General features: G+C 37.3%; 1 protein-coding gene and 1 non-coding gene across 3 annotated transcripts in view; both read left to right on the top strand.

Annotated features, from left to right (window-relative positions):
• Window positions 1–10,590, top strand: part of LOC126376528 (eyes absent homolog 2) — a 58,098-nt gene extending 47,508 nt beyond the window's left edge. The window contains exons 9-15 of one of the 2 annotated variants that reach the window (XM_050023980.1): window positions 746–848; window positions 5,730–5,880; window positions 7,140–7,229; window positions 7,726–7,937; window positions 8,411–8,533; window positions 9,470–9,591; window positions 10,195–10,590. In XM_050023980.1, the coding sequence (XP_049879937.1) occupies window positions 746–848; window positions 5,730–5,880; window positions 7,140–7,229; window positions 7,726–7,937; window positions 8,411–8,533; window positions 9,470–9,591; window positions 10,195–10,376 (983 nt within the window). In that variant the 3' untranslated portion in view covers window positions 10,377–10,590. Of the gene's footprint in view, window positions 1–745; window positions 849–5,708; window positions 5,881–7,139; window positions 7,230–7,725; window positions 7,938–8,410; window positions 8,534–9,469; window positions 9,592–10,194 lie in introns of both variants that reach the window. The other variant, XM_050023979.1, reaches the window with a different exon arrangement.
• Window positions 6,708–6,779, top strand: Trnal-cag (transfer RNA leucine (anticodon CAG)). The gene has a single exon. It is a non-coding gene; the product is annotated as a tRNA-Leu (tRNA).
• Window positions 10,591–15,508: the final 4,918 nt, after the last annotated feature.

The following is a 15,508-nucleotide window of genomic DNA, read 5'->3' as shown; positions in this document are numbered from 1 at the left end:
CATTGTAACAATCTGTGTGAACTTTAGTGACGTGAATGTGTTGTAAAGTTGACGATTATTTAAAATTTTCCATTGGTTGATAGTGTTTTACTGAAATGACTGAGGAAAAAGAATATATTCCAAAGAAACGGCAAAAACTTGATGCTGATGAGTCTGATAGGCATTCCGACAATAATTCTGACATATTTGATTCAGATGCCGAGAACGGTACGTGGTTAATGACAATATATAACTTGTAAAGTTGTTAGTTATACTTTCGGATGTTTATAGTTACTTACTTACTTATAAAGATGAAAGTTATACTGTGTTTTGCTATGGGAGTGCGTCGTTTAATACTCTTTGATTGTCTGGTAAAATACTATTGAATATTTATAGGTAGAAACATCTCAAAATAGCTATCATCATATCAAGCTTCTACTTCTTTAAGCTACTCCTAAAAAAACAATATATTCAATTTGTTAACAAGTAAGTTAGGTTATGTTGAGGTAATTGAAATTTTCAGCACAATTTTTGTTATTCTACGAGAAACAGTAAGGTAATGGTTTTAGAAAGAAAAAAGTATTTGTTGTTAGAGGATGCAACAGTAGGTAACAATACAAAAACATAAAAAAAAAATACACATAATGACATAACAGAAACATAAAGAAAAAGTAAATAAAATGTTTGTTGAAAAAGTCATGTAGCGGTGGTTTTATGTAACTTTAGAATTGTCATTTTAAATATTTTAATGTAATATTTCTTTCAGAATCTCCGTCATCCATACTCCCTGCCATAAATGATGCCAGTCCGCTGTCTCCTATTAAGAATGAAATTCACGCAGCCAGTCGGAGGTGTCGAGAGAATTCTGGGTAAGAAGTCATATCGGAACTGTAATTCTGACATAATTTGTAATTTATTTTCTCCTGTAGTTCATACTTCAATAAGTAGCTAGGCGTTTTCTAAACATTACGCTATAGTGCTCCATTGATTTTGTTGGTTCAAAACAACCAACTTATGGGTCGGTTTGTTCGAAAAATATGTGAATAAAAATAAAACTAGACAGCTTACAAGTTATTGTAACTAGAAGTGAGTCTATGTTGCCCAAATATATATCTTAATTAATTATGTATAGTTATGTTTTATGTCAAAAAATATTTTACTAACTTAAAAGTGATTTTGAAAATAGTACTCATTCAATTGTTTCATGTGACATAACGCACCCTTAAAAATAAACTGACGTAATCCAAAAAATGCAACTTTAGGGAAAACGCCAAACACTGTACTGGAAAATTGCAGTACAACTTTCGAGATCTACTATTTTTTTAAATATTGGAAATTATCAAAATAGATTATTTGTATATTGTAATTTTCTTCATAAAGTATATAAAAACAACTAAAGTAGATTGTTAATTGATTATTTTAGTACGTTTTTTCTTTTTTTAAAGATCAGTTCGAAATTGAGTCACTTTATTGCTAAAACACTTTTTACTTCATTAGACACAATACAAATTAGGTCAATTTATTGGAAAACCATTTATTACTTTATTAGACAGAATATAAGTTAGGTCAGTTTAGTATCAAAACTACGTATAAGAACTATGTATTTTTTAAGTTCGGGACACTTTATTATTTTTGGGTAGTAGGAGATTATCGACTTAATACAAAACAACGAATAATCATTAATCAGTCTTTATTATCTCAGTCACATTTTAGTAATAATTTGTAGAAAATCTTAAAATCTAGCAACTAAACTAAAGTTTCTTCTGAAAAAGTAATATCAAAACTTAAGTTTTACTTAACTAAATAAAAAAAAAAATTGAGTATCTTCTGAAAAAGTAATATCAAAACATTTTTTTTATATGTAAATTCTTATACAAACTAGGCTTAGGCTTTTAGCTTATAACTAGTCTAAAATATTAAGAAAATAATTGGAAGAGTATGGTGGTATTAATTTTTTATTAATGAGGTCTTTGAGATCCTTCTTTTTATTGGCGCTCAGTACCAACTGTTGGGAATAGGCTTTTCCAACCTCCACGTCTTCCAGACTTCTCATCTTTTTCCTCTTATTACGAAGCGAAATTTTTTTGTATTCAGTTTCTAAGTAGGAAGTTCTGTAATATACTACAAATGGTTCGTCTTCTAAATAATTTAAACATTTTATGTCACACCAGGTAACGTGTTCCTTGTTTTCGTTTTCGTTAAAGTTATAGCCCCATTGGTACTGTAAGTCTTTTAAATCAAGAAAGAAAGTATAATCGATTTCGTGCACTTTAAAAGGAGTTCCTGTTTTCTTTGCACTTTTTATTAGAGTCGCATACTGCGATGGATTATAAATTGGACCAGATCTTAGGTTTCGCTTTACTTCTTTTTCTATCAAACTATGGGCATTATCGCCTTCGTTCTGTGTGTGGCCTTGTATCAGAAATTTGTGAGTTATTGATTTAATGTTTTGAAAGTAAATAACTGCAAAAGAGAGTAAGCTGGCTATATACTTGTTTTTATTCTGTCCTCCGCAATTATCTGAGTATAATATTACATCAACTTTTTTGTCCGTTGATTTTTCATCAACCGATTTAAGAAAATCGAACAAGCATGAACCTATTTCTATAGCCCCTCTTTTTCCTTGAGTCTCATCCCAAAAGTAACAATGCACGTTTTTATAAGCGCAATAGTCATCTCGAGTTTTGTTAGGTTGGTCAAGCTCTACCACGGTCAAGTTAAAACAATTTAATTTAGATTTGTAATAAAATGATGAGGTGTTGCCAACGGGACATTGCATGACAGCTTGAAGGTCAAAAACAGCGCAAACAGTACATTCGCCAATATTAAGTCTATCAGTCTGTTTCTCTTTTCTACAATTTTTTTTTTCTTCATGGTGAGCATCATATTTCTTCTTAAGGGCAGTGTCATTGGTAAGTTGAAATTGCAAACAAAGATCGCACTGATCCTTTTTAGGTGTGAAAAAACTTATATTGAAACGTGTTGTAAATACTTCGTAAAAAGTGCAATATTTGCCAAACGGCTTATTCTGTTCTGTTTGTTTTTTTTGAAAATCCCTGTAGATATCGGCTATAGTTCTGGATCCATCGATGTACTCGCGAGAAGTTTGCATTCTCAAGTAATGGGATTCAATTCGAGGTATTGAGTTTATGTGATCTATCATATCCTGAATTAAATCGCTGCTCGTAGTTTTGTGGTTTCGATGTTTACCACGACGGTCATCTTCCACAAAACCATGCTCATCGGTTTTATCTTTGACCGTCCGAATCATGCGGTCAGTAATATCTAACGTATTAATAAAAAATGTCTTACATACACGCAATTTGTTATTGTCAACCGTAAAATAAAACGCAGAATTACAGCCTCTGGGTTTCTCTGCATTTGTGTATCTATATTTTGCAGTGACTGGTACCATACAGGAGCGAATATACGAACGTTGAATGTTTATGTTACCTTGTGTCCAGAACCTTTGATGTATCTCTGTTCTCTGTTGTTCATTAATTTTTTCAGCGCATTTCAGTCTGCACTTTTGAGGACACGCTGGTTTCACACGACGAGCTGGCATTTCCCTTTTTGTTTTAGAACACGAAGTATAAGCTTTTCCTGTGTTTTTAGCTATCTTAGCAGCATTTTGCTTCCATTTTGACATGTTACGTTTTCGTTTCCTGCTTTTGGCACTGACATCGATAGCAGCGAACTCGGTTTCCGAGTTCTCAGTGTTTGAAGAACCATCACCTGAAGAAGAGGTACTTTCAGAAGTACTTTCTGAACTACTACTGCTTGATCTTATAAGGTATTTACGTGATTTTTTTCGTCCAGGTTCCGATTTTAGGTAAGTAGGATCATCATCACTTAAATCAGGATCGCTTTCATCTGTATTTATAGGTGAAACTCTATATTCTGGAGAACGAGAATGATTTCTTAATGTGCGCTGCGTTGGTAGTTTTTTGGAGGGTATCTTAACGGAAATGTCTAACGGCGAGCTGTCTTCTACTTCGCCAATATTTGGGCATGTATTTTCTTTATTGCCAAAATGTTCCATTGGAGTTAATATATTTTGTTTATCGGGAATTTTATTTAATATGTTATTTAAGGTTATTGACATTAAACTTGGTACTGTCGAAGAAAATTTCGTTGCGGGAACCGATCCTGTAAATTGCACTGAAGCAGAAGGCATAGATGACAGGTGACCTGAGGTAGGAGATATAGGAGAGACATTTGCATGCTTATGAGAGGTCTGTTCTTGGGGATGAGTTATTTCTGCAGGGTCACAATAAGATTTAGGCGTGTTAGTAGGAGGCGAATGCGTCGAAGATTTCAGCTCACTCATTATCAGCGGATGATCAGAGGCAAGCTTTGAAAAAACTTTTAGTGGTAAACGATCGGGTCGTAAAGCTGTTACATTCAAAGAGCATTTCATGGAGTTCCCACGTGCAGCAGGCGTTTCTTGTTTCATAGGAGTTGACGTCGTCGTATGCTTTGTAGCTAGTACTGGATCTGAGATATTTGTGTTTGATGCAGGTTGCTGGAGGTCTAAAGAAACGAGAGAAGCGGGTTCCAGTCTTTCGTCAAAGTCGGCTTTTTCAGGATAAGGAGCAATTGTTTTAGATGCGCGATGTAATGTTATGTTATTTGGTAATGGACGAAGAGGAGGAGGCTCAGGTTCGGTATTAACACTTGGTGGTGATAAGTGCATGGCTTTGAATATTTTATTCGCTCGTACAAATTTCTTCGACATCTTTTTGACTTAACCTAAAACAGAATAATAACGGACGGTAAGAGTTTGAATAAAATCAAAAAGAAGCGTAAGAATTGACACGCGTTGATAAACATATTTTTATAAAAAATTGCCACAATCAAAAAACGGCTACAAAACATAACGATATATTTTAGAAAATAACGACGCATCACTAAAAACTCCTTTATACGATTCCAAAATTTAAGACATAAAGTGACTCAAACCGATAAAGTTTCACTTTACGACTAAAACATACTTAATGAAACTTACCTTTAGTTTTTGCAATAAAGTGACGCATCTCAAAATCCGGCAGCTTAACACACGCGTGCACTCACTCACGGTCGGCGGACAACTGAATTGGTCGGTTTTGATTTGAAGCGACGAAAGTAATTTGCGACGAAATAAAGAGACCGAACTAGCGTCTCTTTTACTCACACTATGAAATACGACATTTTAATCTTGTAGGGTTATGAATTATGCTTTAAAATGTCGTTTTAATGCAAAAACACAAAAAATATAAATTTTGAGTTAAGTCAGTTTAGTTCTAAAGGTGCGATAAGTAAAAATTCTTTAAAAAAAAAAAAGAAAAAAGAATAAAGAAAAAAGAATGGAGAGAAATCCCCATTTCTCAAAGGCCTCCCCGGCCTTTGCCCGAAGGCACACAGATTGGTTATTGTAGATTATAGATTAAGGAAAAACTTTAAAATGTAACTTGTGTCTGAAAAAAGGGTATAAATAAATAAATAAAAAGGTAAAAATTAGTCTGTTAAGATTTCTGATATGCTCCGGTTGATTGAGGGGAGGGTTGTGCCCAGCAGCGGGACTTATAGGCTGATTATGTCTATTCTGTACTGCATGATCTTCGATGGAAAGAACCACAAGAAATCAGAGAAGAACTTTCCACATACTACTGTCATAGAATAAAGAATAATACTACGCATAGCTACTGCTCCAATTCCCTTATTTAAACATCACGATGACGTATATCTAGTGAGAGCGCCTCCTCACGCAGCCGCGGGCGCGGGCGTCGCAACACGTCGTCGTCGCCTGCGCAGCACGTGCCCGAGCCGGCCACTGACCGCGTCTTCATCTGGGATCTAGATGAAACCATCATCATCTTCCACTCGCTGCTCACCGGCACATACGCTACTAAGTACAATAAGGTAAGAATCCTATTAAGATCCCCATGAGATTAGCCCTCATAAGCCAGGATTATTAAATACCATATAAGCATAAAACTTCTTATTACGCTGCAATGCTGAGTACAGGGGGCTAAAATGGCCATTTGCGCATATAAAAGTAAGTGCGTAATGCAAACAAATGTCAAATAGCAATATTGTTTTCTTACAAGAATCGCGTCGATGTGGCCATTTTAACCCCCCCAGGGGTCTAAATCCCGTTGTTGCAATCCATCTAAAACAGCAATATTGCAATTTGTCAACAAAATATCAAATAGCAATATTGTTTTTTAGATCTTCTTCTTCTATCGTGTGGGTTGTGTTGGAGTACCATTGAGTCGCCTAAGGCCACATAACGACCTCCATGGTCCAGTGGTTGAGCGTTGTGCTCACGATCCGAAGGTCCCGGGTTCGAATCCCGGTGGGGACATATCACTTTGTGATCCCTAGTTTGGTTAGGACATTACAGGCTGATCACCTGATTGTCCAAAAGTAAGTAAGTAAGATGATCCGTGCTTCGGAAGGCACGTTAAGCCGTAGGTCCCGCTTACTACTTACTAATCTAAGTACGTAGTCGTTACATGAGTCATGTCAGGGGCCTATGGCAGCTCAGTAAGAACCCTGACACCAGGGTTGATGGGGTTGGTAATCCACCTCACAACCCACACGATAGAAGAAGAGAAGCCGGAAACTAATCGAAAAAAACTGTATTTTGAGGGGAGCTACGGTAAGGTCGCGCATCACCTAAATATTTGGTAGGGTCGCCACTGGTTCTATATTCATCAATTAATTATCAGCCTCCGTAATTAACGGCCTCCGTGGTCCAGTGGTTGAGCGTTGGGCTCAGGATCCGGAGGTCCTGGGTTCGATTCCCGGTGGGGACATATCACAAAAATTACTTTGTGGTCCCTAGTTTGGTTAGGACATTACAGACTGATCACCTGATTGTCCGAAAGTAAGACGATCCATGCTTCGGAAGGCACGTTAAGCCGGTGGTCCCGGTTACTACTTACTGATGTAAGTACGTAGTCGTTACATGAGTCATGTCAGGGGCCTTTGGCGGCTCAATAGTAACCCTGACACCAGGGTTGATGAGGTTGGTAATTCACCTCACAACCCACACGATAGAAGAAGAAGAATTAATTATCAGATTTCTTCAGCACTTAACATCTGGAATGACTGACACACCTTTATAGATTTTATTTATTCAAGCAGAAGCTTTAATTTTAATAATTTTGTTTCAGGATACACAACAAATACTTCAATTAGGTTTTAGAATGGAGGAGATGGTATTCAGCCTGTCTGACACGCATTTCTTCTATAACGATGTTGAGGTGAGTTCAAATCATATTCTTTAACATTATAAGGTGGGAATTCGCTTGCGTGATTTGTTATGGTGTCTGTCTTTTTAACCCCCGATGCAAAAACGACAGGGTGTTATAAGTTTCATGTGTCTGTGTGTGTGTGTGTGTGTGTGTAAACATGTGTCTGTCTGTGGCATCGTAGCTCCCAAACGGATGATCCGATTTTAATGCGGTTTTTTTTGTTTGAAAGTTATATCAGTCGAGAGTATTCTTAGCTATGTTTGGTGGAAATCGGTTCAGGTCTTCAAGATCATCAGGTCGTTTGTTAAGTGTGATAGGAATGTTACACGCTCAGTTTGCTTGCAAGCATAAAATATGTGGGATAAGTAATTTTTTGCTTTTTTAGGGGACTTTTATAGGCATTTTTAACCTTTTGTCATAATAATTGAGTACTTTGCTTTGGTCGGGGGTTTGTAAATTATGTATACATGGTTGAATAATTGGCCAATGAACACCATGTTCTCAGGATTGCGACCAGGAGCACATAGACGCAGTGGCGGCTGACGACAACGGACAGGATCTCTCCGCGTACAACTTCGCGGCGGACGGCTTCCATGCAGGCGCAGCGCCTAACGCGGGGTTGTGCGCGCCCGGGGTGCGCGGCGGGGTCGACTGGATGAGGAAGCTGGCCTTCAGATACCGGAAGATCAAGGAGACATACAATAATTATAGGAATAGGTGAGGAATGTTTTTAGACTCATGTGAAATAAATAAAATAAAAATAAAAAACAAATATATACAATAGATATACACATATTTTAAATATGTGATCCGTGTGACGATCAAGTTCCGCGACCGCGGCGCTACTGTCGTAGTTTCTGCACAGGATTTCATATGACTTGTCAGTTTTCATTAAAATCCGTCGATTTTTTTCATTTTGTGGATTTCTTATCCAAATTTTAAATATTTTGGAAACTAGTCCATATTATATTAGTAACAGAAAGTTTAACCTAGTATTAGTAACAGATTCGAAAGTTTATTTTAAATCTAGTTAATGTTTAGTCTTCATTTTAACCAGACAGATGTCAAAATATGCATATAATTACAGTTTCTACCTGTATTGTGATGATATCATTTATTCAAGATTACGAATCCAGCGCGCACTACATACCTACATTACATTTCCTAACTCTAGTACATTATGTCACCAGCGTGGGCGGTTTACTTGGCCCGGCCAAGCGGGAGCTGTGGCTGCAACTGCGCGCGGATTTGGAACAAGCTACTGACAACTGGCTCACGCTCGCCTGCAAGTGCCTCAACATGATCAACTCCAGGTAAGCCGAGCTCTACGTCACTTATGTCGCCCTGGTACCAGCGTGGCCAGTAGCGCGCACACCTCGAGCAAGCCACCACCAACAACAGGTTTACTCTCGCCCGCAAGTGTCTCAATATGGTCTCTCCGTAATTTTTGGTGCCCTGGTACTTCGATTTGAAACATGCAAACACTCCCGTAATAAAATAAAGGTAAGCGATGGATGTTCATTGTAAAATGAATGAGTCAATGAATTGATCACACGGGCGGAATAAATAGGCATCTTGTGTTCTGATAATTTAGTTCTCATTTTGGGAGGGTTATTAAATTTCTGCTTCTTCCTTTTCGTCGGATAAGAAAATGACCGAATGGAATGGATATGAAGGTACAGTCATGAGCAATATCATGTACCCACTTTAGAACCCTGTTGCACTGTCGTATTAGACATTTAATGAGACTTACAGTTTAATTTGGTCAAAAAGTTAATGTGACATGGTTTCAAAGTGTATACATATTAGTACTCGTGTATCTAATCTTGTTATTTCGCTAACAATGTCGCGACATGGTACAGTCGTGAGCAATGTCATGTACCCACTTTAGGACTCTGTCGCACTAACATATTTGACATTTAGTGAGACTTACAGTTAAATTTGTCAAAGAAGTTCATGTGACATGGTACCAAAGTGTATACATATTAATGCTCGTGACCGTACCTACCACATTTATGACAATAAACTTTCATTTCCTCTAAAACCTTAAGTCACATCGTTTCACGTCTGTAACTGATAGTATCCAACCATTCTTAGAACAAATAACGATAGGTACGTAAGTAGTCAAGCCCCCAATGATAGATAGATAGATAGATAGAATCATTTATTTTAGGTATAAGTAGGTATTAGTACACAGTAGGAGTGACATAGTAATTAAAAACTTATGCCAACTGTGTCTGTGATTGCAGGGAGAACTGCGTGAACGTGCTGGTGACGACGACGCAGCTGGTGCCGGCGCTGGTGAAGGTGTTGTTGTACGGGCTCGGCGGGGTCTTCCCCATCGAGAACATCTACTCCGCCACCAAGACTGGTGCGTTGTATTCATGCATCATTCACACATACATTAACATTACATTAACAGCTTATATACGTTCCACTGCTGGGCATAGGCCTCCCTTCTCTCATATCTATATAATAATCTCAATCAGGTGATCAGCCTGTAATGTCCTAACCAAACTAGGGATCACAAAGTGATTTTTGTGATATGTCCCCACCGGGATTCAAACCCGGGAAACCAACGCTCAGCCACTGGACCGCAGAGGCCGCACTGTCACTAACTTGCAGACTTGCAAAAGATGGAGGAAAGCCTCTGGATTCGTAAGGCAGATGATAGGGCTTTGTGGCGCCTTGGGCATATGAATAAGAATAAAATAAATTTATTGCCAGTAACAATTTACATTTGCTATAACAAATAGGTAATTATGAATATTACGAATACGGGCAAAAGGAAATGGTTCAGCCTGTGTTGCGATGGAGCCATGCTATGGCGCCATCCAGCGCTGGTTTTCAGTCATTTCCTCTTCCTGGGATATTATGCGGAAGTAATTGTTAACGAGGGTTACAGGACATTAAATAGCATATGTCCAGCAGTGGACTTATGATGATTATTACAGTTATGTATCGTATTTTTCAGGTAAAGAAACATGTTTCGAGAAGATAAAGCAGAGGTTCGGCGAGCGGTGCACGTACGTGGTGATCGGTGATGGGCAGGACGAGGAAGCCGCGGCCAAGGCGAAGAATTACCCATTCTGGCGTATATCTGGCCACAGCGACATAGCCGCGCTCTACAACGCGCTCGACATGGGCTTCTTATGATCTGCTGCTGTCCTAGTACCTCGCATACACTCTATTTTAGGAAATTTCTTCAAAATTATGTCAAAAGTCCATTTTGAGTGACTACGATGGGGGTTTAAAAGGTCACACTTTTCTATCGTGTGGGCTACGAGGCGGATTACCAACCTCATCAATCCTGGTATCAGGGTCCCCAAACCCATACCCAAACCCAACCCAAACCCGTATGATGGGGGTTTGGGGGGGGATGGGGGTATGATTGGGGGGGGGGGCCGTGACGTGAGTTATAGCAACTACGTTTATACGTCAGAAAGCCACATGAAAGGTCAGATTGAAACAATTCGTCTAAAAAGTTATATTGCAATTTGACATCTGTGCGCAATGTCAAATACATAGTAATATTGCTTTGATGAATTGTTTGAATGTGGCATTGATTACAACGCTCTAAACAGTGTAAACTCTTCGTTTGTCATGTTGTCTTGGTACAGAGAGAATTGGTCCTAATTTTGTAGGAAGCTTCAATTTTTTTCTGGTCGCTTGCTCCACGGGCACGGGGAAGCATACTGAGATCAAGCTTCGTCCAAATACACACAGTGACTGCTATCTACGTAGATAAACATCGTTCTATGGGCCGATACCCGTGCCGCGGGTGCATGTTTCATTTCTATGGAAGAGACATAGCTACAGACGTTCTATATAACAAGTTAGAAAATTGTTTCAAACTAAAAAAACCCATCCCTGTGGCTTCGCGTGTGTACGGTCACAAGCATTAATATATTTACACTTTGGTACCATGTCACATTAACTTTTTTGACTAATTAAACCGTAAGTCTCATTAAATGTCAAATATATGTTAGTGTGACAGGGTTCTAAAGTGGGTACATGTTATTGCTCATAACTGTACCTACACATAGTATGGGAGTTTTGTTAAGAATCGTTTTGAAACTGTCGATGGAAGTATTTTTTGTTGTCGTAAAAAATATTCACCTCATTTTCAGCTGTGTGTATATTGTATACAATTTATATTATACACCGCTGCTTACCCCCTCGGAGATACAGGCGTGATGTTATGTTCGTTTCATCAAAACATGGATTTGTCAAATAAAAAGTAATACTGCGGGGAGCTCGCTGAGAGTTCAAGATATTTGGTTATTCATTCCCCTGATAGTAAGCCCTGTTACATTACGCGATTGATCGGGCACGAGCCGTCGGGACAACTTTTAAAGGAACAATGGTGCTAATTCCTGTAAACACCATCTAATTTTAAGTTATACCTGTCATTTTCTTATCCGCTGGAAAGGAAAGGGACGGGTGATTGACAGCTGTTAATTTTAAAAAGAACGAGGTAATGAATGAGTAACCCGGGCGAATCAAACAGGTATCTCGCTAGTATGCAAACCGCTGTCAACTTAATTCTGTCGGGTTATTGGTCAATGTAAAATTTCTGGATGTTTGGTTTAGATTTTTGCCTAAAATTGACGTGTGTTTTATGCCTGTCGATTATCCGTCCCTTTTCTTTTCGGCGGATAAGAAAATGACAGATATAACTTAAAAAAAATAGATGGTTACGGAATTACCACCATTGCTAGGGAATACAACACAAAAAAGCAGTAAATAGCGACTTGTAAGTTTGTATAAAATAGTTTAATTTTTAACTTGTTCGTTATATGTAGTCGCCTTATAGACAAAATCACGTAAGCGCCTCTTTGAAAACACATTCGGGGGTGATTTTTGTTAACAAAACCTCGCAACTGTTTCAATCCAGGTACAAAATTGTAGTCTCAATTATTACTCGGAATGAAGTTCATTCCGGGGGTTTTTTTTATTAGCTCGGTGAGGTGTGGGTACTTAGTTGATCTTGCGATCGATGTACAATCAGAGTGCAAAAGTTCAGTCACTGAGCCCAGCGAATTATTTGTAAAAGTGGTGAATTTATGAACCATTTGAAAGAAAGAATGAAACGTTTATTATAAAGGGACACCACAGTAACAAATATAAAACAAAACATGGAATAACACATAACTTACTATCAAAACACGCAAGAAAAACAACTTACACAAGAGAGTACAAATATATAGATAACGTAAGTTAACATTAGTTATAATTATAAAATTTATGTTTTTGTAGGTGTTTTTGGTGTATTACGGAAACGACATGTAACCATTTTTATTTTGCAAGAAACTGATTGGACTTTTGCAGCGACCTAACTCTGAAATGAGGATTCTGGTGTCTGCTCCCCAGCTGCCAAAGGTCTCCACAGCAACGGGCACAAAATCGTAGTGGCGCCAGTGCTGCGTTTTTCTCTTTAAATGAATTGAAAGTTATAGAGGTTTTGTTAAAAATCACATCGGAATGTGGTATTTCGAAAATATGTGGTTTTCACTATAAGGAGCCGATTTGAAACTAGCCATATCAACACATACAAATGTTAGTAAATTGTAAAGCTCCTTCTAAGTACAGTTTTTTCATATTAAAGTTAACACGGAGCCTCAAACTATTTTATTTTAAATTTTGTAACGTTTATATTATTTAGTTTTAAAGCTCAAAGTCAGCTCAAAATCTATGGAAAAATGTATTCTAGTTTTTTGTAAATATTTATTAATAAAAAAAAAGCATATTGTAGAAACTATCTACATATAAATGTACGATTTGTAAGTCCATTCCTACTACATAAGTTTTATATTCTATACAATGTACAGTTTAATTTAGTTTTATAGAAAAACTTCTTTTATACCCTTTAAAACGTGACATGATTAATACGACAGGACAAAAATATAGTGCATCGCCTAGCGTGAAAGAGACAAGAGATAATGTCTCTTTCGCACTAACGGTGAACAGCTTAGTACGGAGAGGACGGAAAATATGTTATTCTAACTAATCATGTTACGTTTTGCAGGGTGTCAATAAATGTGGAGTGTCAAATTTTTCTCGTACTGTGAACTGTCTCATCTCACATGTATCAAGGAAATTATGGTCTTCCTACATGACCTTGAAAATCATCTATAGCATATCGATAGCTCATTTAGATCAATATTGGTCCCGATTCCTGCAGACACCTCTTAATTTTACTTTAAGTTATACCTTTCATTTTCTTATCCACCGAAAAAGAAAGGGACGGATGATTGACAGCTCTTAATTTTAGGAAGAATGAATAAATGAATGAATAACCCGGGCGAATCAAAAAGGTATCTCGCTGCCGTTTGACGTGTGCTGTCAACTTAATTCTGTCAAGTTATTGGCCAATGTAAAATTTTTAGACTGTTTGTGCTTAAAATTGACGTGTGTTCCATAAATTTTATGCTTGTTGATTACCCGTCCCTTTCCTTTTCGGCGGATAAGAAAATGACAGATATTACTTAAAATAAAATTAGATGGTGTTAGATGGTGTGACAAAGCAATGCTGCTATGTCACTATAGTACTGATCGTGACAAATGCTTCGATGTAGCATTTTTTAACTCCCCAGTTCGTGAATACTTTCGCTCAAGTGCAGGTCGGTATGTCGATTTTAAAGTTCTGTACACGTGAGATGGTTAGTAAGTAGGTAATTCTGAGATACATTAATTTTTTCGCACATTTTTGTTTTGGTATCACTGTAATTTATGTATCTATCCTTTAGGAAAATTGACAGTTTCAGGCCATCAAAATAAAAGTGAGTATTCCAAATATTGGCAGCTTATGTTGGGTTTTTGTAAACGCGTACCGTATTATATGTTTTAATGATAATATTGGCCCGAATTCCAGCGTACACCTAAATTTATTTTAAGATATACCTGTCATTTTCTTATCCGCCGAAAAGGAAAGAGATGACAAGCCTGACATTTAAAGAACACTCGTCTATTTTAGGCAGATAAAACAACTCTCTCAAAATTTTACATAGGCCAATAACCCGACAGAATTAAGTTGACAGTAGACGTCAAAAGGGTTGCTCATTAGCGAGATGCCTGTTTGATCGGTCCAGTTCATTCATTCACTCATTAATTTTAAAAATAGCAGCTGTCAATAATCCATCCCTTTCCGTTTCGGCGTATAAGAAAATGTAAGAACTTAAAATTAGGAGGTCTCTGCTGAAATCAAGGCCATAAATCGCGTAAACCTCATACAATGGTTTGTTTTTAACTGCGCAAGCATTTTGGTAACGCGCACATACCTCATACTTATCGTTTTATCCAGTAGGTACTTCTGTTTTATGTCATCAATTTCATGAGTCATTTGTATGAGACGTATTGCGTTCTGGCCAATATTTGATATATTTACTTCAAAATTGTTAAACAAAGACCTAAAATATAATTATATCATTGAAATAAAATAGTTCACCAGCAATATTGTATCTTTAAAAGTAATGAGAATTAGAAATAGCCACAATAACAAAGGTGTAAATAGAAAATTCTAGACGAAATATAGCCTATTGTAATGCTAAATAAAAGATTCGAATGTTACGGTTTATTCGACTGTAAATAAAATTATATTATTTGACAAATTTAAAACGTTTCTTTTATTTTGTGTAAATATATTATTGAGATGACACTTAAGCCTCGTATCCATTAGGCAACAACGCGCAACACATAACGCTCATCATATATGGCAACATTGAACAACAGCGCGCGACGCGGGCGGACAACAAAGTGATCCTATTTATTATTCATAAGAAACAGAAATCAGAATCATTTTATTCAACGTAATTATCATGGATAAACTTGTTGAAGGTCAATGTCACATTTTTTATTTTCGTCATTTCGCAAGGAGTTATGGCTGAGAAGAAATGACTATAAACTCCAACAGCAACACATCTTTTAAATCAATGAGGGTATACATTACAAGTTATTTAATAACTAGAGGAACTCATTCAATACCCGAAGGATAAGAGGCATATGAAAATGCGATGAGGTGATGACAGAATATAACATGTGCTTTGACCCTAAAGCTTCCGTCTTTTAATTTTGAGTTTCGGAACCCTAAACAAGATTGTAGTCTTCTTTTATCGTGTGGGTTGTGAGGTGGATTACTAACCCCTTCAAGGTTACTATTGAGCCGCCAAAGGCCATATAGCTCATGTGACGACTACTAACTTACATCAGTAAGTAGTAACCGGATCGACGGCTTAACGTGCCTTCCGAAGCACGGATCATCTTTCTTTCGGACAATCAGGTGATCAGTC

This window comes from Pectinophora gossypiella, chromosome 21 (genome assembly GCF_024362695.1).
Source record: "Pectinophora gossypiella chromosome 21, ilPecGoss1.1, whole genome shotgun sequence".
Taxonomy (NCBI): Eukaryota; Metazoa; Arthropoda; class Insecta; order Lepidoptera; family Gelechiidae; genus Pectinophora; species Pectinophora gossypiella.
The sequence above is the reverse complement of the archived record's forward strand: the minus strand, read 5'-3'. Positions and strand labels throughout refer to the sequence as shown.